Source organism: Carcharodon carcharias, chromosome 10 (assembly GCF_017639515.1).
Source record: "Carcharodon carcharias isolate sCarCar2 chromosome 10, sCarCar2.pri, whole genome shotgun sequence".
Classification (NCBI taxonomy): Eukaryota; Metazoa; Chordata; class Chondrichthyes; order Lamniformes; family Lamnidae; genus Carcharodon; species Carcharodon carcharias.
Window position 1 is genome coordinate 161798998 of NC_054476.1, and position 19005 is coordinate 161818002.

Sequence of the window (19005 nt, forward strand, 5' to 3'; positions counted from 1 at the left end):
GCACAGACCCCCAGATGCCACCCGAGCAGAACACCGCCAATGGGGAGGTTCAGGACCCTTTCCTCAGCCCATCCAAAGTGAAGCAATTTGAGCACACTACGGGCATGAAGGAGCAGACCAATGGTCTGGAACTCTCAGAGACAACAGGTTTGGTAAGCGACTAACTGCTTTAAAATGGGTGTAAGGATTGTATCCATAAATGTGCGTAGCATTAAATCTACTACGCGATGTGTTGCGACCTTGGATTACCTTGCCAAGGTCAAAGCTGACCTGTTGTTTCTGCAGGAGTGTGCGATACCGCACCTCAGCTCCTACAGGCAATGGTCACGATGGTGGTCCCATGGGCCATCGATCTGGTCGGGAGGAAACGACTCTCGTTCCTCCGGCCTGGGGATTCTGCTGCGGGGAGTCAACTTCACCGTCTCCGAGGTTAAGGAGGTGGTGGGCGGGCGCCTCCTCGTAGCAGACGTAATGTACAAGAATGCTCCACTCCGGGTAATTAACGTTTACGCCCCGGCACAAAAGGCCGAGCGGCTGGAGGTTTTTCAGCAGCTCCCACTGCTACTGGTGACCTCCAGGCCGATCAGTCTGGGCGGTGACTTCAACTGCATCATCGATGCGGCTGGACGATCCGGCAGGGCCGACAGCAGATTGGACGCTACATCCAGATCCCTGATGGAAACAGTAAAGGATGCCAAGCTGCATGATGTCTTCAGCAACCCTGCAGACGGAGCGCAGCGTAGATACACCTGGTCGCGGCCTGACGGGTCCGTCTGTTCCAGGATCGATTTCCTGTTTGTGTCCCGTGCGTTTGCAGTCAGATCCACCGACGTCAAGCCGGTGTTCTTCTCTGACCACTGCCTCCTGCTGGCTGACTGTTCCTTAGAGAAGGACCAGAGGGTGGGCAGGGGGACATGGAAGCTAAACGTGAAACTGCTGACCCCAGAGAGCATTGAGGAGCTCAAGAGGGATTACAAAGGTTAGAGAACCATGAAACCCCACTTTGAGTCACTGACACACTGGTGGGAAGCGATCAAGGGAAACATCAAGAGGTTTTTCATCCTCAAAGGCACCCAGAAAGCTAGAAAGGAACAGAGGGAAATGTCCCGACTCCAGAAAAACATGCAGAATCTGCTCCAGCTGCAGTCAATGGAGGTCGATGTCAAGGAGGAACTCCAGGAGGTGAAGAGCCAGCAAGCCTCGCCCTTTGCCTCGGAGGCCTCCAAGGTCATCTTCCAGCCCAGAGTCCGCTCCGTGGAGCAGGATGAGACGTGCTCACATTTCTTCTTCCAAAAGGTAGAGAGAGAGAGCTCTGTGATCAGCAGCCTGAAGGAAGAAGACAGCTCAGTAAAACCATCGCCGTCCCACATTTTGAGGATCAGCAAATCCTTTTATGCCGGATTGTATGACGTGAAGCCCACAGACAGCGTGGCCTCCCAGTCCTTCTTGTCCTCTATCACGGATGTCTTAGACGACAGTACACGGGAGAGTCTGGACAAACCGCTAACTCCTGACGAACTGACTGAGGCCCTTGAGTCCTTCGAGAAGAGTAAAACTCCCAGAAGCGACGGCTTGCTGGCGGAGTTGTATTCGGCTCTGTGGGACTGGATCGGCCCAGACCTGCTAGAAGTGTACGAGAGTATGTTCCTGGCCGGCAGTATGTCAGAATCCATGAGGAAAGGCATTATCACCCTCATCTACAAGCACAAGGGGGAAAGGGAGGAAATTAGAAATTGGCACCCATTTCACTGTTGAATGTGGACTATAAGATTCTGTCCAAGGTCATCGCCAATCGGGTCAAGTCTGCTCTGGAATTGGTGATCCACCCTGACCAGACCTGCACTGTGCCGGGCAGGAAGATCTCTGACAGCCTCGTGCTGCTCAGGGATACGATTGCCTATGTACAGGACAGGGGTGTGGATACCTGCCTCATCAGCCTGGATCAGGAGAAGGCCTTTGACAGAATATCGCACACCTACATGGTGGATGTACTCTCCAAAATGGGGTTTGGGGAGGGAATTCGCAATTGGATCCAACTGCTCTACACTAACATCAGTAGTGCAGTCTCGATCAATGGGTGGGAATCAGATAGCTTTCCTATTAAATCTGGAGTCAGGCAGGGCTGCCCTCTCTCGCCTGTACTTTTCGTGTGTTGCATAGAACCCTTTGCTGAGTCCATCAGGAAGGATCCGGGCATAAGAGGAGTGACGATCCCAGGTAGTGGAGGCACTCAGATCAAAGTCTCCCTGTACATGGACGATGTCGCCGTTTTCTGCTCGGATCCGCTGTCGGTTCACAGACTTATCCACATCTGCGACCAGTTCGAATTGGCCTCGGGAGCCAAGGTTAATCGTGGGAAGAGCGAGGCCATGTTCTTTGGGAACTGGGCTGACCGATCCTTTGTCCCCTTCACTGTCAGGGCTGATGGCCTGAAGGTGCTGGGGATATGGTTCGGAGGGACCAGGGCACGTGTTAGAAACTGGAAGGAGCGAGTGGCTATGGTGGAAAAGAAACTGGGCATGTGGGAGCGACGCTCCCTCTCCATTGTGGGTAAGAACCTGGTCATCAGGTGTGAGGCACTCTCGCTGTTGCTGTACATGGCGCAGGTCTGGCCCATTCCAGACTCCTGTGTGGTGGCGATCACCCGAGCCATTTTCCGCTTTGTCTGGAGGTCGAAAATGGATCGTGTCCCCAGGGACACGATGTACAAGCCTCTAGATAAAGGGGGAAAAAACATGCCCAACATCGCCCTCATACTGATGGCCACCTTTGTGTGTGGCTGCATCAAGCAGTGCATAGACCCTCAGTACGCAAACACCAAGTGTCACTACATGCTGAGGTTCTACCTGTCCCCGGTGTTGCGAAGGATGGGTCTGGCCACGATGCCGCGGAACGCTCCATGTAGTTGGACCGTGCCGTACCACCTGTCCCTCATGGGAAAATTTATGCAGAGAAACACCTTTGACCACAAGTCCATCAGGCAGTGGTCGGCACGTAACGTCTTAAAGGCCCTGAGGGAAAAGGAGAGGGTGGATCCTGTGGGATGGTTCCCTGAGCAGACTGACAAAGTCATTTGGCGGAACGCCTCATCACCAGAACTTTCCAACAAGCACCAAGACGTAGCTTGGCTGGTGGTGAGAAAGGCCCTCCCTGTAAGATCCTTCCTACACGCCAGGAGTCTCACCCCCTCCGCACGTTGCCCTCGAGGTGGCTGTGGTGGGGAAGAGACTGTTGTTCACCTCCTTGTAGATTGTGTCTTTGCGAAGAAGGTCTGGAGAGAGATGCAGTGGTTTCTGTCGAGGTTCATCCCGTGCAGTTCTGTGACAGAGGACTCTGTGCTGTACAGACTATTCCCAGGGACACACACCAAGACTAACATCAACTGCAGCTGGAGGATCATCAACTCGGTGAAAGACGCTCTTTGGTCTGCCCAAAACTTGTTGGTTTTCTAGCGCAAAGAGTTGTCCCCGACCGAGTGTTGCAGACTGGCACATTCCAAGGTCCACGACTACGTGCTGAGGGACACAGTTAAACTTGGGGCAGCCGCCACAAAGGTGCAATGGGGAAGGGTCGCTGCCTAAGACCTTTCTGCCACAGTGCACTGGGGGGCTGGGAACTGTAAAGAGCCCCTCAGGCTGTACAGCTTAAAATGAATGTCTGGCAATGATTGTAATATTCATTGTTTGTACTGATACACCTTGTGATTCATGTTGTAAAAGTTGAACCTGATTGTATTTTTGTAATGGTGATTTTGAAATGGTTCGAAATGTTTTTGAAGATTTATGAATAAAGTATATTTTTGCAAAAAATAAAGAAAGTTTGCAAGAAGCCCTTTAAGCTAAGTCAAAGGACAAGGACAGGAAGCTGGAACAAGGTCCTGTTCAGTGGAAGTGAAAGCAAGAAGCAGCGGGAAAGGCTCCAAATTAAAGAGAGAAAGCTACAGGAAGCAGACTCATGGCAAAGTGGGCTTGCAAAAAGCCAGAAGATCCAATGAGACAGCCAAATTTTGGTGACTCCTTATTATGGGCATGTGAAACAGTGGTACCCTTTTGGCTTGGCTGAGCATCTGAGAGAAAGTGCATGGAAGGCAAAGCTTGAATGTGGATGGGATTCCAGGGAAGAGGAACATTGGAAGGAGAGATCAAAACCCTGGAGGTGGATCCTTGTGGAAGGTGTCCGAGAGAAAGCGACATTTGGCAGAAGATTCCAAAGTGGGTTCTTCAAGAGTAGAGATCGGAAACTCTTGTGTGAAAGAGAGTTCAGTGGGACCAGTTGGCCCACAGTGTTGTAAGCATCTAGGGGGAGTTAATGAGAGTTCCATAGCATCTATTCGGAGTGACATCTGTCACTTGGTTTCAGAATGTGGTGTATCTGACCACAGGTCACTTATTGGTTTACATGGACAGTGTACTTAATGTGAACATTAGAGTATAAGATGTCTTGTGTAACTTGTGGTATCCTTACAAATCTGTATACATCTGAAAGGTATAGTTGTGGGTGAAGGATTTTTGTAATACAGTTCATCTTTTCTTGTTTAATAAATGTTTTATTCTTTTGTTGAAAGTTCATCAGATGACTCCTGTGACTCTTCAGTAGCCCGTCTCCACGTTTCCAAACAAAAAAAATAAAAGTTAGCATCTATCAAGCCAGATTCCACCCTGGTATCTGACTTGTCCAGTAGTAACATTAGCTGACATCATAACAGTGGCATCAAGGAACCCTAGCAAAATTGGAGTCAATGGGAATCAGGGGGAAAACTCTCCACTAGTTGGAGTTATACCTAGTATAAAGGAAGATGGTTGTGGTTGTTGGAGGTCAGTCATTCCAGTCTTAGGACATCACTGCAGGAGTTCCTCAGGGTAGTGTCCTAGGCCCAACCATCTTCAGCTGCATCATCAATGATGTTACGGAACAGATCCTCACACTGTATATTTTTATAAAAATATATTCTTGTGCCTATTTCTTAACATAAAACTCGACCTTTGCTGAACAAAGACTATTAAGTTGGCTGACCCTCTGAATTTTTACCCATGACTACAGAACAAAAGAAGCCACCTCATAGCTCATTATCTCTGAGGAGCTGCTAACGATCACTTGGAGACTGCACAGCCAAACTTCAAAGCAGGCTACATCGAAGGCCTTTTGTATTTGACAAAGGTTGCCAGCAGAGACAAAATATCTACTAAGACAATGGTCTCTCATAATGGCTGTCCTGAAGAACAAGCTGAATTCCAGACCCTGGATAAACATCTTTTGTTGAAGACCTTGTGGTGAGATAATGTCACATGACCTAAGCCTCTGGCTTGTTGATTAAGTTAATAATGCCTTGCTGGGCTGCATAGCTCAGTCTGCTGTTTAACAGCTGACTAGCAGGCCACACCAAAAGAGCTCTGGCCCAGAATGGATACCTGGCCCCATCTAGCCTGCTTCTGCTGGAACTTTTGTGCCATCAAGTACCAGACTGATTCATCTCTGCATGCCTATCTCATAGTGTGAAGTAAATACCAATGGTAAAGTTAATTATACAGCATCGGTCTTTAACCCAATGAGCTCTGTGAAGGAAGATCTCATTGGACTTTGATTCTGGAACCCATTTCAACCAATGTTTATTTTCTCTGTGGTTTCGGTACTGTAAATCCTTCGTTTCTCTAGCCCTGTCTTTACTGTCTGAGTGTGGAGAGGACACCAAAACCCTCCTGCGTTTTGAGTGTGTGCAAATAAACTAACCCTTTGAGACCATCCTATATCAAGTTTGCTGTGGGGTCATTACTAGCAAATAGGTTCACAAAATGGGAAAATACGCTACTACTTACAAAGAGGGAAACAAATCAAAGTACCTTTCTGTTTATGAATGAGGGTGAGAGGAGAAAATTAAAGCCCCTCATATCCATGACAATGACCTTTGCTTCATCATAAGGACAGAAGTGGGGATGTTCACTGATGATTGCACAATGTACATCACCATTTGTGACTCTGCAGATACTGAAGCAGTCCATGCACATATGCAGCAGGACCTGGACAACATTCAGACTTGGGCTCATAAGCAGCAAGTAATATTCGCAGCACACAAGTATCAGGCAATGACCATCTCCAGCTAGGGAGAATCCAACCACCACCCTTTGACATTCAATGGCATTACCATTGCTGAATACCCACCAGCAACATTCTGGTAGTTACCATTGACCAGAAACTGAACTGGACTAGCCATATAAATACTGTGGCTACAAGAGCAGATGGGGAATTCTGAGGATAGTAACTCAGCTCTTGACTCCCCAAAGACTGTCCACCATCTACAAGGTACAAGTCAAGAGCGTGATGCAATACTCTCCCCATGCCTGGATGAGTACAGCTCCAACAGCACTGAAAAAGTTCAATACCATCTAGGACAAAGCAGCTCGCTTGATTGGCACTCTGTCCACCACCTCCAACATCCACTCCCTCCACCACTGATGCACAGCAACAATAGTGTGTGCCATCTACAAGATGCACTGCAGCAGCTCACTCTGTTTGAGAGAACCTTTCAAACCCACGATCTCTAGCATCTAGAAGGACGAAGACATAAGATGCATGAGTACACCACCATCTACAAGCTCCCCTCCAAGCCACACACATCCTGACTTGGAATCATTGTTCCTTCACTGTCGCTGGATCAAAGTCCTGGAACTCCCTCCCTAACAGCACTGTGGGTGTACTTACACCACATGGACTGCAGTGGTTAAAGAAAGTGACTTTCAGCACCTTTTCAAGGGCATCAAGGATGGGCAATTGGTGCTGGCCTTGCCAGTGATGCTCAAACCTCATGTATGAATTAAAAAAGTAGCGTTGGTTGGAGCTCAAAAGACAAGATTGAACGAAGAGATAGATAAAACAATTCTTAAATGGACGTGTTAAAAAATAGCATTGGGCTGGTGAACAGCACCAAAGGAACATTCAAGGAACTATAAACAGAAATATCCAAATGTGTAGTCTGGTATTAGCAAGCAGAAGACAGCAAACTACTTCAATGAAGACACAAATAGCACATTCCGAGACAACAAGCCCTCTGTTCAGTGATATAGCTGCATTTTTTCAATGTAACTTTTGTATCACATTGAGAGGAGGCATAAACACTATGGCCCAGATTTTCACCACAACAGAGAGTGATGAAAATGGCAGAAGTACCCAAAGATGGTATGTCCTGCCCCTGAACATGACATTTCCCATTTTTGCAGGGGCAGAAATGAGAGCAGGGTGCATTTCATGCATGCATGTTTTACAGCTGGCCATTTAAATCATCAGCTACCTCCACTCCAGTCAGATTTTGGGAGCCCATGAATGTGAAACCTAAAGTATACAGAATAAACCTGGTAAGAGTAGGTCTGGAGGTCTAGCAGCATCGGCGGAGAAGAAAAGAGTTGACGTTTCGAGTCCTCATGACCCTTCAACAGAACATGAGGACTCGAAACGTCAACTCTTCTCCGCTGATGCTGCCAGACCTGCTGAGTTTTTCCAGGTAATTCTGTTTTTGTTTTGGATTTCCAGCATTCGCAGTTTTTTGTTTTTATATTTAAGAGTAGGTCTGGAATTGATATATTTTAGATAGCCAGGGACCCCTGTGGAATTTGATTTAAGTTTTTAATCATAGCCCCAGAAGTGGCATAAAATCAATTCCAACTGTCTTCCCTTGACCCACGGGAGCAGGAGGCTGAGGCTCCTGGTCTCACAGGGCAACTTTTTTGCCCCTACTGACTTGTGTACCCAGGTGCCAAGAATAACTTTCTGCTTGAGATGGGTGCATAGCACTTCATGTGAAGACAGATAGAAGATGGGCATGGCACCTTCGCACATAGAAGCCATAGAAGTCAATTACCACGAGCAGCCAGAGGCCAGAGGGAGGGTAGAAGGTCAGGAGGAAGAGGCTGCTGCATGTGCACCAGAAGTTGGAGGAGGAGAGGCAGGACAACCCGCTGCCACCCTGTGGGATGGGCATACAAACCTTGGACATACTACCACAGCATCATGGAGAACCAGTGCCAAAGACAACTGAGGCTATGCTGTGAGCTGGTGACAGATATATGTTGCATGGTTCAGCAGCAACTTGTGCCACAATTTATTGACCCCCATGCCATGCCAGTGGCTGTGAAGGTAACCATCGCTCTCAACTTCTCTGCTTCTGGATCTCTCCAGGGATCATCAGGAGACCTCATTGCCATCATCAGGATGCTATATTCCAGTCAGTAGCTTAAGGCCTTAACTAATATACTGTTTGCTCGTGTGGGGAATCACATTATTTTCCCTGGTTGCCGAGAGCCACGATATTTGCCCATTTAACAGGCTTCTCTCTGGCGCAGGATGTTATTGATTGCACCCATGTTGCCATAAAGGCCTCATTTCAACATGCAGACACCTTTGTGAACCAGAGGCCCTTCCACTCAATCAATGCCCCAGTCGTTTGTGTCTGCAACAAGGGCTTCCTTCATGTGTATGCAAGGTTCCCTGGCAGCTGCCACAATTCCTTCAAATGAAAGAGTTTGCAAATCCCTCAGCTATTTCAACCCCTAATGCAGATCTGTGGTTGACTTCTAGGAGACAAGAGCTACCCTTTAAGAACTAGGATAATGACCCCGTTTAGAAATCCACAAACAGAAGCAGAGCACAGCTATGATAGGAACCATATTGTCACCAGGAGTACCATCAAGCAGGCCATTGGCATTTTAAAAATGCACTTCAGGTGCCTCGATTGCTCAGGTGGAGCTCTGCAATATACCCCAGCAAAGGTATCAAGCATAGTAGTGATGTGTTGCATCCTGCACAACATTGCACAGTGGAGGAGCCTACAAATCAATAATGATGGGGCCATGGGCAAATCTCCAACCTCTGAGGAGGAGGAAAATGAGGAAGGTGAGGAGGAGGTCATCAATGGCAGGGCATCTGGGAGATATGGCTATATAGTCAGGGCTGATTCTGTGCAGGAGGAGATCATTGCCAAAATCATCGCCCCTCCACTGTGCAATGTTGTGCAGGATGCAACACATCACTACTATGCTTGATACCTTAGCTGGGGTATATTGCAGAGCTCCACCTGAGCAATCGAGGCACCTGAAGTGCATTTTTAAAATGCCAAAATAGATTCTCATAAGGTCCTCCAATATCACAGTTACCATCAGCTAGTCCCTGGTGACATACCTCCATCTAAAGAACCTTGTACATTGACTCCACAACTACTCAAGGGACTGCATATCTCCCACAAGGGAGATGATTACTGATGAGGTGTGGAGAAGAACATGTCTCTGCGCAAATGCTTTGTGCCATGCATGTGACTCCAATGTAGCATGTTGTGCTCCGTGACCACTGACAGCCCTACTAGTTTTCCCCCTCTTAATCATACTGTTACGCTGTGACAGTGTGCAGCTATTAGGGACCTCGTCAAGGGTCAAAAGTGTTGGTGCATCCTGATAGATGAGTGGCAAGAGGGCAAATGGATGGGATAATGAGCATGGCACTGTTTATCATTCATCCACCCACTTAGTCTTAGCAGCTAACTACACAACAGCATAATATCTGCATCAGATAGTGGTGGAAAGACAATGCCCTCTCTCTGGCTATGTCTTGAGAATCCACTCCATGCTTCCAATGATTCAGTAGAGTACAGTTTTATTAGGCAGAAATAATGACAATTGTCCCATTGGGAAAGCCCATGTTGGGCCATCTGTTCCAGAGTCAGCTAACAGTTGGACAACATTTACAGGTTGGACTCGACAAGGCAATGATGTCTCTTCCAGGCTCAAATGGGCCTTTCTGAAAGTCTACTTTTTATATACATCCGAATCACCCAACTCAGGCTGGGCCCACTTCCAACCCCTCTCGACTTCCAAGGTCACCCACCCCGACTCCTGACCCAGCCAGCGCCCCGGACCGAACATCAGAAGTTCGGGCAGCCAGTTTTAAAGATCAAGTTTGCAAAGCTGGGATTTCTCCTGTCCCTGTGCACCTGACCCAAAAGTGAAAACTCAGGCCTATATTTCAGTTGTTGAACTACTTCAAGATTTAAAGTTTTGGCAAGAAATATGGGCATACTTATTTTAAGAATGGGTTTGGCAACATAGCAGTTTATGGTTCTGGGACAGGAACCCAGACGCCTGGAACTAATCCAGAGATGAGTTCAAAGCCCACCACCAAGGAACTTAAACAAAAACAGAAAATGCTGGAAAAACTCAGCAGGTCTGACAGCATCTGTAAAGAGAGAAAAACAAAGTTAACGTTTTGAGTCCATATGACCCTTCTTCAGAGCTTCGAGTCTGTACGACTGCTCTGAAGAAGGGTCATACGGACTCGAAATGTTAACTTCGCTTTCCACTCTCCACCGATGCTGTCAGACCTGCTGAGTTTTTCCAGCATTTTCTGTTTTTGTTTCAGATTTCCAGCATCCGCGGTATTTTGCTTTTAATCAAGGAACTTACATTCAGTTAATCAAATTAATTTGAAATTAAAAAAGCTGGGGTGGAATTTTCTGCTCTTACCCGCAGTGGGAATTGTGGTGAGAGGCGGAGCAAGATTTGGCAGGAGGCCATAAATCAGTTTACCCACGTTGGGAAATTAGTTTGGAATCTTGTTCTCCTGACTTTCATGGCGGGTTAAAGATGGGGCAAGTGTCCTGCTGATCTATGTCAGAACCCTGTTTGCATCTCATGCACGCTCATTAAAAGACCAGCACACCAGAATTTGTCCCCCCTCCAAATTTAGCGTCCACCTGCAGTGGGAACTTAGAACGTTCTGTTTCATGACTGTACATAAGTGGCATGCACCTACTGTTTATATCAGGTGCATTACCTAGTTCTTCAGAAATGTATGCATCTTAACTTATTCCAATATGGACTTAAAACAATGTATATGGTTTTCCATTTTTTAGTAAACAATAAACATTTGCTGCATTTCTTTCACCTTCATGTGATTCATTCCATACTTATATAACAGTGTGCTTGTCTGTTCCTCTGTTTCCAGACAGATGTAAGATATGACAAGAAACTAAAAGAGATAGATACAACAGGACAAATATTAAATGAAGTGCATATATCAGCTGCCTGTCACACACGCTGCGCCAAGGCTAGGCACAGGGGATGGGGTGAGACCATGCCAGGACAGGGTAGGGAAGGGGGTGACAGAGTCAAGGAGCAGAGTGAAAGAGTAATGGCTGTCCGAGTGCTGTTTATGGCACATAGACGCTGGAGCCTAGGAGGTTACGCCGGGGCCACAGCTTCTCGGTACTGCATAATTAATGAGCTGAACTGTGCGAGGTCTCGTGTGTTCAGCTGCCCCATTCTCCAGCTGAAGTCACTCCAACTTTTGCTTCCGCCACCGGACTTAGCCTCTGGAACAGAAAGTTCCACCCCTCGCATCAGTAATGGTAAACGTGAAACTGCCAAATTGTCATTAAAATCCCTCTGGTTCACCAGTGTCCTTTTGGGAAGGAAATCTGCTGTCCTTAGCTGGTTCTGCCTTTTTGTGACTCAACACAGTTGACTCTTAACTGCCCTTTAAAACTGCCTAGCAGGCCGCTCAGTTGTATAGGGATGGACAGTAAGTGCTGGTCTTGCCAGTGACCCCACATCCTGTGAATGAATATAAACAAATATTTTTTTAAAGTGCCTGAATAGGTTTTTGTGGCCATCCATGTGTAGGAGTTCTATGCTTGAGAAATGAACATTTCTCACTTTTTCTTTTGCCATCAATATCAACATGTTTCGTTGACAGTTATAACATGGTGGATATGATTCACACTAGTTCACTTTTAGCAGTTTATGCAGGACTTCCCATGAATACTTCTCAATGCCTGCTATAATCAAGAGTTCATCTTAGGTGCTTAGCAGTTATGATGCTGACTTGTCTCAGTCCAAAATTAAACAATTCTATAAAATTGCACACTGTACTTTATGTAGTCTTACACCACATCTTCAGTGTTCTCCAAGTGCCAGGATATTGATCCAAGACCGAGACATGCTGGTTAAAATAGTAACAATAAACAATTAATCAAAACATTTAAATAAGCAATAACTGTACAGGACAAATTAATATTCTCATACATATAACCAGTATCCTATAAAGCGTGAAACTGCAATGAATGCTTTTATCCAGATTTAATTTGATTTTTAAAAGGTGTCTCAAGACTCCACTTACATTAATCTCATGTTTGAAATTTTAGTACTCAAGATTCAAAATTATCTCTCTTGTGTCAGCCAAGCATGGCAGCTTTGTAGCTCAAATTCCTTTTCCATATAAAAGAAATAGCACTTTGATAAGTGACAATTATGTTATCCTTCCTAATAGTACTTTAAAAATAAAGTTAAAATACAATATTCCCAAAGCACTATAGAATGCTAATGCTGTATCTTAGTTTATTTATTCAGCTGTGACAGCTAACAGGTAAACATACTCTCATGCTAGGGGCAGAACTTTTCTCTTGCCGGGCGAGCGTGCACCCAACCCAAATGAGAGTAAAATAGTGCACGATGACACCGGGCGAGTGTCGTGAAGTCATCACACACTCTCGCAATGTTTGGCTCACAGGCATGCGAGAGAGGCAGCAGCGTGTCCACCAATAATTAAGAGGCCTATTAAGGCCCTTAATCGATTAATTAAATCAGATTTTTCGCTACCCATTCAACCGTTCGTTTGGCGGCGAAAAGGCCAAGCAGTCTTTGGATTCTTGAGGAAACCTAATCCACAGGTGGGATGAGGTTTCCGATGTTAATTAAAAATAAAATAAAAATGTTTAAATCTCATTTATAACGTGTCCCTGCTCATGTGACAGAGTCACACGAGGGGACGTGTTCACCTTATTTATTAAGTCTTTGTTTGTACTGTTATAAATCTTCAGCTCCCTGAGGCAGCTCTGTGCCTCCAGGGAGCTTTCAGTGCGTGCGCTCACATGCATGCACAAACTTCCGCGCTTGCCCTCCTCCTGCCCACCGCCCCCCCCCACCCTGGCTGCGCTCAGTGTTAATTGGCCAGCCGGTGTGAAATCGCAGTCAGGGCCCGATCGCGGGTGGCGGTTGGTTTCACGACTGCTCCTGAGCCCACCCATCGCGCCTGCCCAACAAGGGCGAAATTCAGTGCCATGCTCTCATAAATTTATGGGCAAAATTTTTAGCTCGGCAGGCAGGCACGCACCCAACCTGCCGGAGTGTAAAATGGCACACGTTAGCGTTGGGCAAGCGACGTCAATGTGCAGTCATTTGATACTTCATTCGGCAGGCGCACTGCCATCTGTGTGGGGGATTCAAAGTCAAGTTTTTGAAATTAAGCTGTTTACATCAAGTGCATTACCTAGTTCTTCAGAAATGTATGCATTTGAATTTATTCTAACATGAACATAAAAACAATATTATATGGTTTTTCTCATTTTATTAAACGATAACATTTGCTGCATTTCTTTCATCTTCATGTGATTCGTTCCATATTTATACAACATTGTGCTTGTCTGTTTCTATGTATTTCCACACAGATGTGAAATACAACAAGGACCTGGAAGAGTTAGATACAACAGGACAAATATTAAATGAAGAGCAGTTTGTAGAGGTGAGAAATAGACCTCTCCGTCTACTAAATAAAATCCATTTGATCATTCTTTTTAGCGCATTATACTTCCAACAGTTGGGATTTGGTCAGCTCTTGTTTAACAAATTGCAACTTGGAACACTGGAACTGTTTCCAAATATATACATTTGAAAAACAGTGGTTGAATAAAAGTCTTTTTAAGAAAATTATGTTTTATGCACATGCAGGACTTTTTAGTAATACCTTTATAGAATTGTTCTCCAGTGATGTCCATGTACATGTGAAGAATTGTTTGGAAATCATTCTCAACATTTATTCTTTCTTAGAGTAATATATCTATTTGGAAAATATCCATAAAGATTGATATTGCTTGATAATGGCTTCTTTACTTATGTTAGCAACTAAATAAGGATTTTTACAGATAAATTATTAAGATGGTTGTATATAGCTGAACTTACTAATTTAATTACAGTACATTAACAAAGTATAGTGAAAATTCCTTCCTGATGATGCTTCATGTTTATTGAAACTGTCACTCCCTTTGTTAGTGTAGGTGAAGGTGATTTATATTGGAAAATTAGAAAACACTAGTCAATATCCTGTGGCATTACTCATGGTCAAAGATATTTAAAAAAGTGGGGTAAAGTTTCCATGAGGTTCCCCAAACATTTACCATAACCATAGGCAGAAATCCAGGAAAACTGACTGTTCTTACTGTTATTCCTGGGGTTCTGCACATCTTCCAGTGAAGTTACAAATACTCAGGTCAGAGCATCCCTAAATAAGTTCATCAGGTTTACTGCTGAAAATCAATTCCTTCATTTTGCACAGAAGCGAGAAAAGACTTCAGGGTTCTGTAGCTGTCTCTGCTTGTCCCTATTTCTAATTCCTTCTGTTTTCCGCTTACTGGCCAAAATTTAATTCAGCTCGCTGTGGCAACCAACACGGCAGCCAGGCTCACTAAATTGTGTGGGAGGCCGCAAATCAGTTTCCCGGTGGCGAGAAAGCCTCCAATGATGAAGTTGGAGAGAGGAAGGGGCAGATGCGCACAAATTTCCTGCTAAAGGTGGGAAGATAATTAGGCTCATTCAGAAGCATGTTAGACCAATTTAAAAACGATTTTCTCCAAGTTAGTGTTGCCATTGCAATTTTATTTAAACCCCATGGGTCTCCCATGGATGCTGAAACCCACCCAATGAAATCTGGTGGCAGGGGTGGCCTTGGCATAGTGATAACATCACTGGACTAGTAATCCAGAGGCACACAGGATCTTAGGTTTAAATCCCACCATGGCAGCTAGTGGAATTTAAATTCAGTTAATAAATCTGGAAAAAAAGCTAGTCTCAGTAATGTCGACCAGGACAACTATTGTTGATTGTGTTAAAACCCATCTGTTTCACTAATGTCCTTTAGGGAAGGAAATCTGCTGTCCTTACCTGGCCTGACCTGCAGGAAACTCCAGACCTACAGCCACGTGATTGACTCTGAAATGGCCTAGCAAGTTACTCAGTTTAAGGGAAATTAGGGATGAGCAACAAATGCTGGCCTAGCCAGCAATACACATATCCCACGAAAGAAGGAATTTATTTTTAATTGTGTTTGTCTGTCCTGCTGTGAGTTTGGAGCTGACCTGCTTTAGATTGGACTCCATCACTGAGCTTGTATCCAGGCAGAATAAGTTGGAGATCTGAAAGGTTGACCTAAGGTATGGAAAGGCAGAGCCTCTCATAGAAAGCTGTCCTTTGTCATTCAGAGGGTCAGGCTCTTAAAGTGTCCATGTTCACCGGAGGGGCAGAGGTCCATCCTTAAAGGGGCAGCTCATGCAAGTATGCAAAGGGAAGAACGTCTGAATCCTGACGAAGAAAAGGTGACACAAGCCTCATTGAACAGTGACAATGGGGAGCAGGAGATAGGTCTAGGAGAGTGACAAGAGCATCTATATGTGGAATTTGACAGAGTGCTGGAGGTCAGTGCAAGGGAGGCAAGATAAAACCTTATACTCATTCAATTCCAGCGCCCTCTTATGCAATGAGGGCTAACCAGGTAAAGGCCGTCCTTTGTGGCCACTGGCATGAAATATCATTCATGTCAAAACCTCACATAGCCCATCTCTTTCTGATGCTCACACCTTTGGAGGCAGGCAGAGCCAAGTGAGCAGACTACCTCTACCGCCTCTGTGGCTGTAAGGGGATTACTGTACAGAAGTAATAATTTCCAAAAGAACTAGAGGGAAAATGAGGAGAAATGATTTCACACAGTAGGTTGGAATCATCTAGGATGCATTGATGGTGGAATCAGATTCCTTTAAATGGCAATTTTATATAACATTGAAGAGAACTAATTTGCAGAGTTATAGGGAAAAGGTGGGCATCGGACTAAATTGGATGGTTCTTTCGAAGAGCCAGCACAGGCATAATGGTTGCTTTCTGTGCTTGATTCTATGATTTACACTCCCACACTCCATAAATTTTTTTAAAAGTAGCTGCTTTTCAGATGCAGCAGAAACAGCTGAAGCATTTCAAATTTGGTCAAAAAATTCTTCTTTCTCTTCAGTTCTCTGTCCGAAGGCAGGTCCGATCTACAGCGTTGCATTCTCCACCGTGAGTAGGGAAAGGAAGCAGGTCCCGAATCCTACCCCAGCTGGAGCAGGGATCAACCTTGTGTTGTTGGTACCAATCTGATCCACACCAGCCATCCAGCCGGCTGAGTCAACCACCCCACCCAAGGAGTCCAAGTTTCTGTGGCAACACACACTTTTACATGCATGTTGTGGTCCGTAGCTATGGTTAGTGATGGTAGAGGCTCCAATTTCCTTTTCATCACATGGCTGACCAGGAACTTCTCCCTGATTTACTGCTTGCTGTTGGTGTATGTTGGAAGGATTTGCACATTGATAGTCAACCTGTTTGGCTGCGTTATGAACGCACCTTCCTTAGCCATCAAATCCTGGAGTGGGACTTCAACCCGGAGCTCCTAGCTCATAGGCAGAGATTCTATCACTGTGCCACAAGACCTCCACAACAGGAAATTACAGAAGCTAATATCAAAATTGTTTTCCACTTTGGCTACACGCAAATGATTGTATATTGCTCATGGAAAATCTAGACAGAAGTAAAATACTGTGGACACTGGAAATCTGAAATATAAACTGAAAACTCTGAAAATACCCAGTGGGTCAGACAGCATCTGTGGAGAGAGAAACAGAGTAAACTTTTCAGGTCAGTGACCTTTCATCAGAAAGGTAAAACAAATGAGAGGTCACAGACCTGAAACATTTACTCTTGTTTCTTTGCTGCCAGACCTGCTGAGTATTTCCAGAATTTTCTGTTTTTATTTATTATTAAAGGAAAATCTATTCCTGACTATCTAGGTAGGGCCACTTAGGAAAGGATTTTGAATGCTGTCAGGGCTCATTGACCTACACCCCATCATACAATGTTATCTTCTTAAAAAGAGGAAGAGAGAAGATAAACATTCTTGGTTTCCTGTTTCTAAACAAGGCCATAACACACAGAAAGCATTGCTTGATTCATTTTCAGTTTTTCAAAATGTGCCTGAAATTGACAAATAGGCCACTGGGGGTTTGAACAAAGGGTTTCCACTTTTAAGAGTTAATATTGTACTTGAAACCTCAAATGTACTTGTCAACACTGACCTTTCACCCATTTTACAGATAAAAATTGCTACACTGCAACTATTATGTCATCATTGTTTTGACAAATAAGAATGTAGCTTATGTAGTCCAGATGAATGTAAAACCACAGCTGTTTTAGGATTTTCATTTCGGTTGCTAGTGTTACAGTGGAGGATTTATCACAGATTCCTGCATAAACTCTTCCTTTCCCTGGAGCTTGAAACTGTGCAATGCTTTATCTCTCTCTTACATCCCCTTGAAATATTTCACAACCAAAGCTTGGTGTCATGGGACCATTTTATCTTGACTTATCTCATCTTCCCTTATACTCCTAACCTTTAAGGTGACTTGCACGTCAAGCTTTGACCCCACTCCTAGGTTTCTCAATTAATGGAAAATCACATTGATAAACTCTGATAATTCTTTCATTGCAAATTCCAAATGAATACGGCTGAGTGGAATTATTTAGAAAGGTCTTTCAGAGTACGCTGAGTCAAAAGATATAATGAATCAAATGGTCTCCTTTTATGCTGAAAAATTCTATTATTCTATGTCGTGAAATCAATTGCATATATCCTGATCTTATGATTATCAAATCAACTTTTAAAAATTACATTTTTGCCCTAACGTATGCAAATTATTACAAAATGAATGGATGCTATTACTGCAAAAATACAATGCATTCATATAGAATAGCTTTGTTTTAAACAGGTTAATAGGATTACTAAAATAGGAGACAAAGGGATTCCTTACTTGCTTAACAGTTGTTATGTTCCTTCTTCGGGTCACTTTGCTCGCGAACACGATTGCATGCCTATCTACTGGTGGGTGAGTTGGCAAACAATATACTGCAGATGCAGAGATCAATAGATGATGAAGCACATGCTGTTTATTTACACAAGTAACATTGTAGCCCGCGCTACACAGCCATTGGGTAATACAATCATGTGGGTAATCTGCTCACATTCTCTTAAAGGTGTATTGCACCTCAAATTACCACATCCCTCCCGCTTTAATTGAAAGTACAATTTACAATCTTTACAATATATCAACTATTTAGATAAAAAAAACTATTTACAAATTCAGTCTCTCAGGAGGCTTCTTCAAAAGTGTCGAACATCTTAGTTCTACGACTTCAGATGGTTTATCTGAGGCCCCCTTCTCAGGAGTTATCTGTTCACTTGACTCTCCAGTAGTAACCTGTAAGGTTGTCTCTTTGACTTTCTCAGGCTCAACAGATCCTACAGGTATTTCCAAACCAAGTGGAATTCCTTCCACAAGTGGTGTAGACTCCAACGGGAATGTTTGCACCTTCCTTCAGGCCCAATCACATGCACTCCTGCTGTCCCTGCCCTCCAAGTTCAGCAATATGAAAGTCAACCATCAGGAGGGTTCTCAAAATCAGGATGTTGGGCAAGGCTGAATTCAACATGGTATGATCAGCTTCCTGTTGTGTAAAAAAAAATTTCAGGCCCTTGTTAATAATTCCACTTTTTCTTCCTGTGTGTCTTCTTTTGATGGGTTTTCTTCTTGGTAGCGTTGACTTTAATCTCCATCGTCTTTTCAATTTCTCTATTGGCCAGACTAGACTCAGGTATGAGCTCAACCTGAGTGAACTCGGTGGTTGAGCCTTCCAGCATTTCCTCATCTGTCGGCTCCTTTGAAAACTCAGGGGTCTCAATTTTTAAATCTTCTTGGCTTTCATGTAGCTGATCCTTCAGTTCTTCCATTTCCTTTTTATATTTGTTAGTTGTTTCCTGGAGAATTAAGTACTGTTGTGTTTCTTGGCTAATTTATTCTTCACCTCGGCCAGAGATATGCTGAATTTTTTCTGTTCT

At 44.5% G+C, this 19005-nt stretch overlaps 1 protein-coding gene across 1 annotated transcript in view; it reads left to right on the forward strand.

The window, feature by feature from the left end:
- LOC121282911 (EF-hand calcium-binding domain-containing protein 5-like) overlaps positions 1–19005 on the forward strand; it is a 211154-nt gene that overhangs the window by 53889 nt on the left and 138260 nt on the right. Inside the window, exons 5-7 of the mRNA XM_041196722.1 lie at positions 13481–13693; positions 16087–16202; positions 18397–18414. Of these exons, the coding sequence (XP_041052656.1) occupies positions 13481–13693; positions 16087–16202; positions 18397–18414 (347 nt within the window). The remainder of the gene's footprint in view (positions 1–13480; positions 13694–16086; positions 16203–18396; positions 18415–19005) is intronic.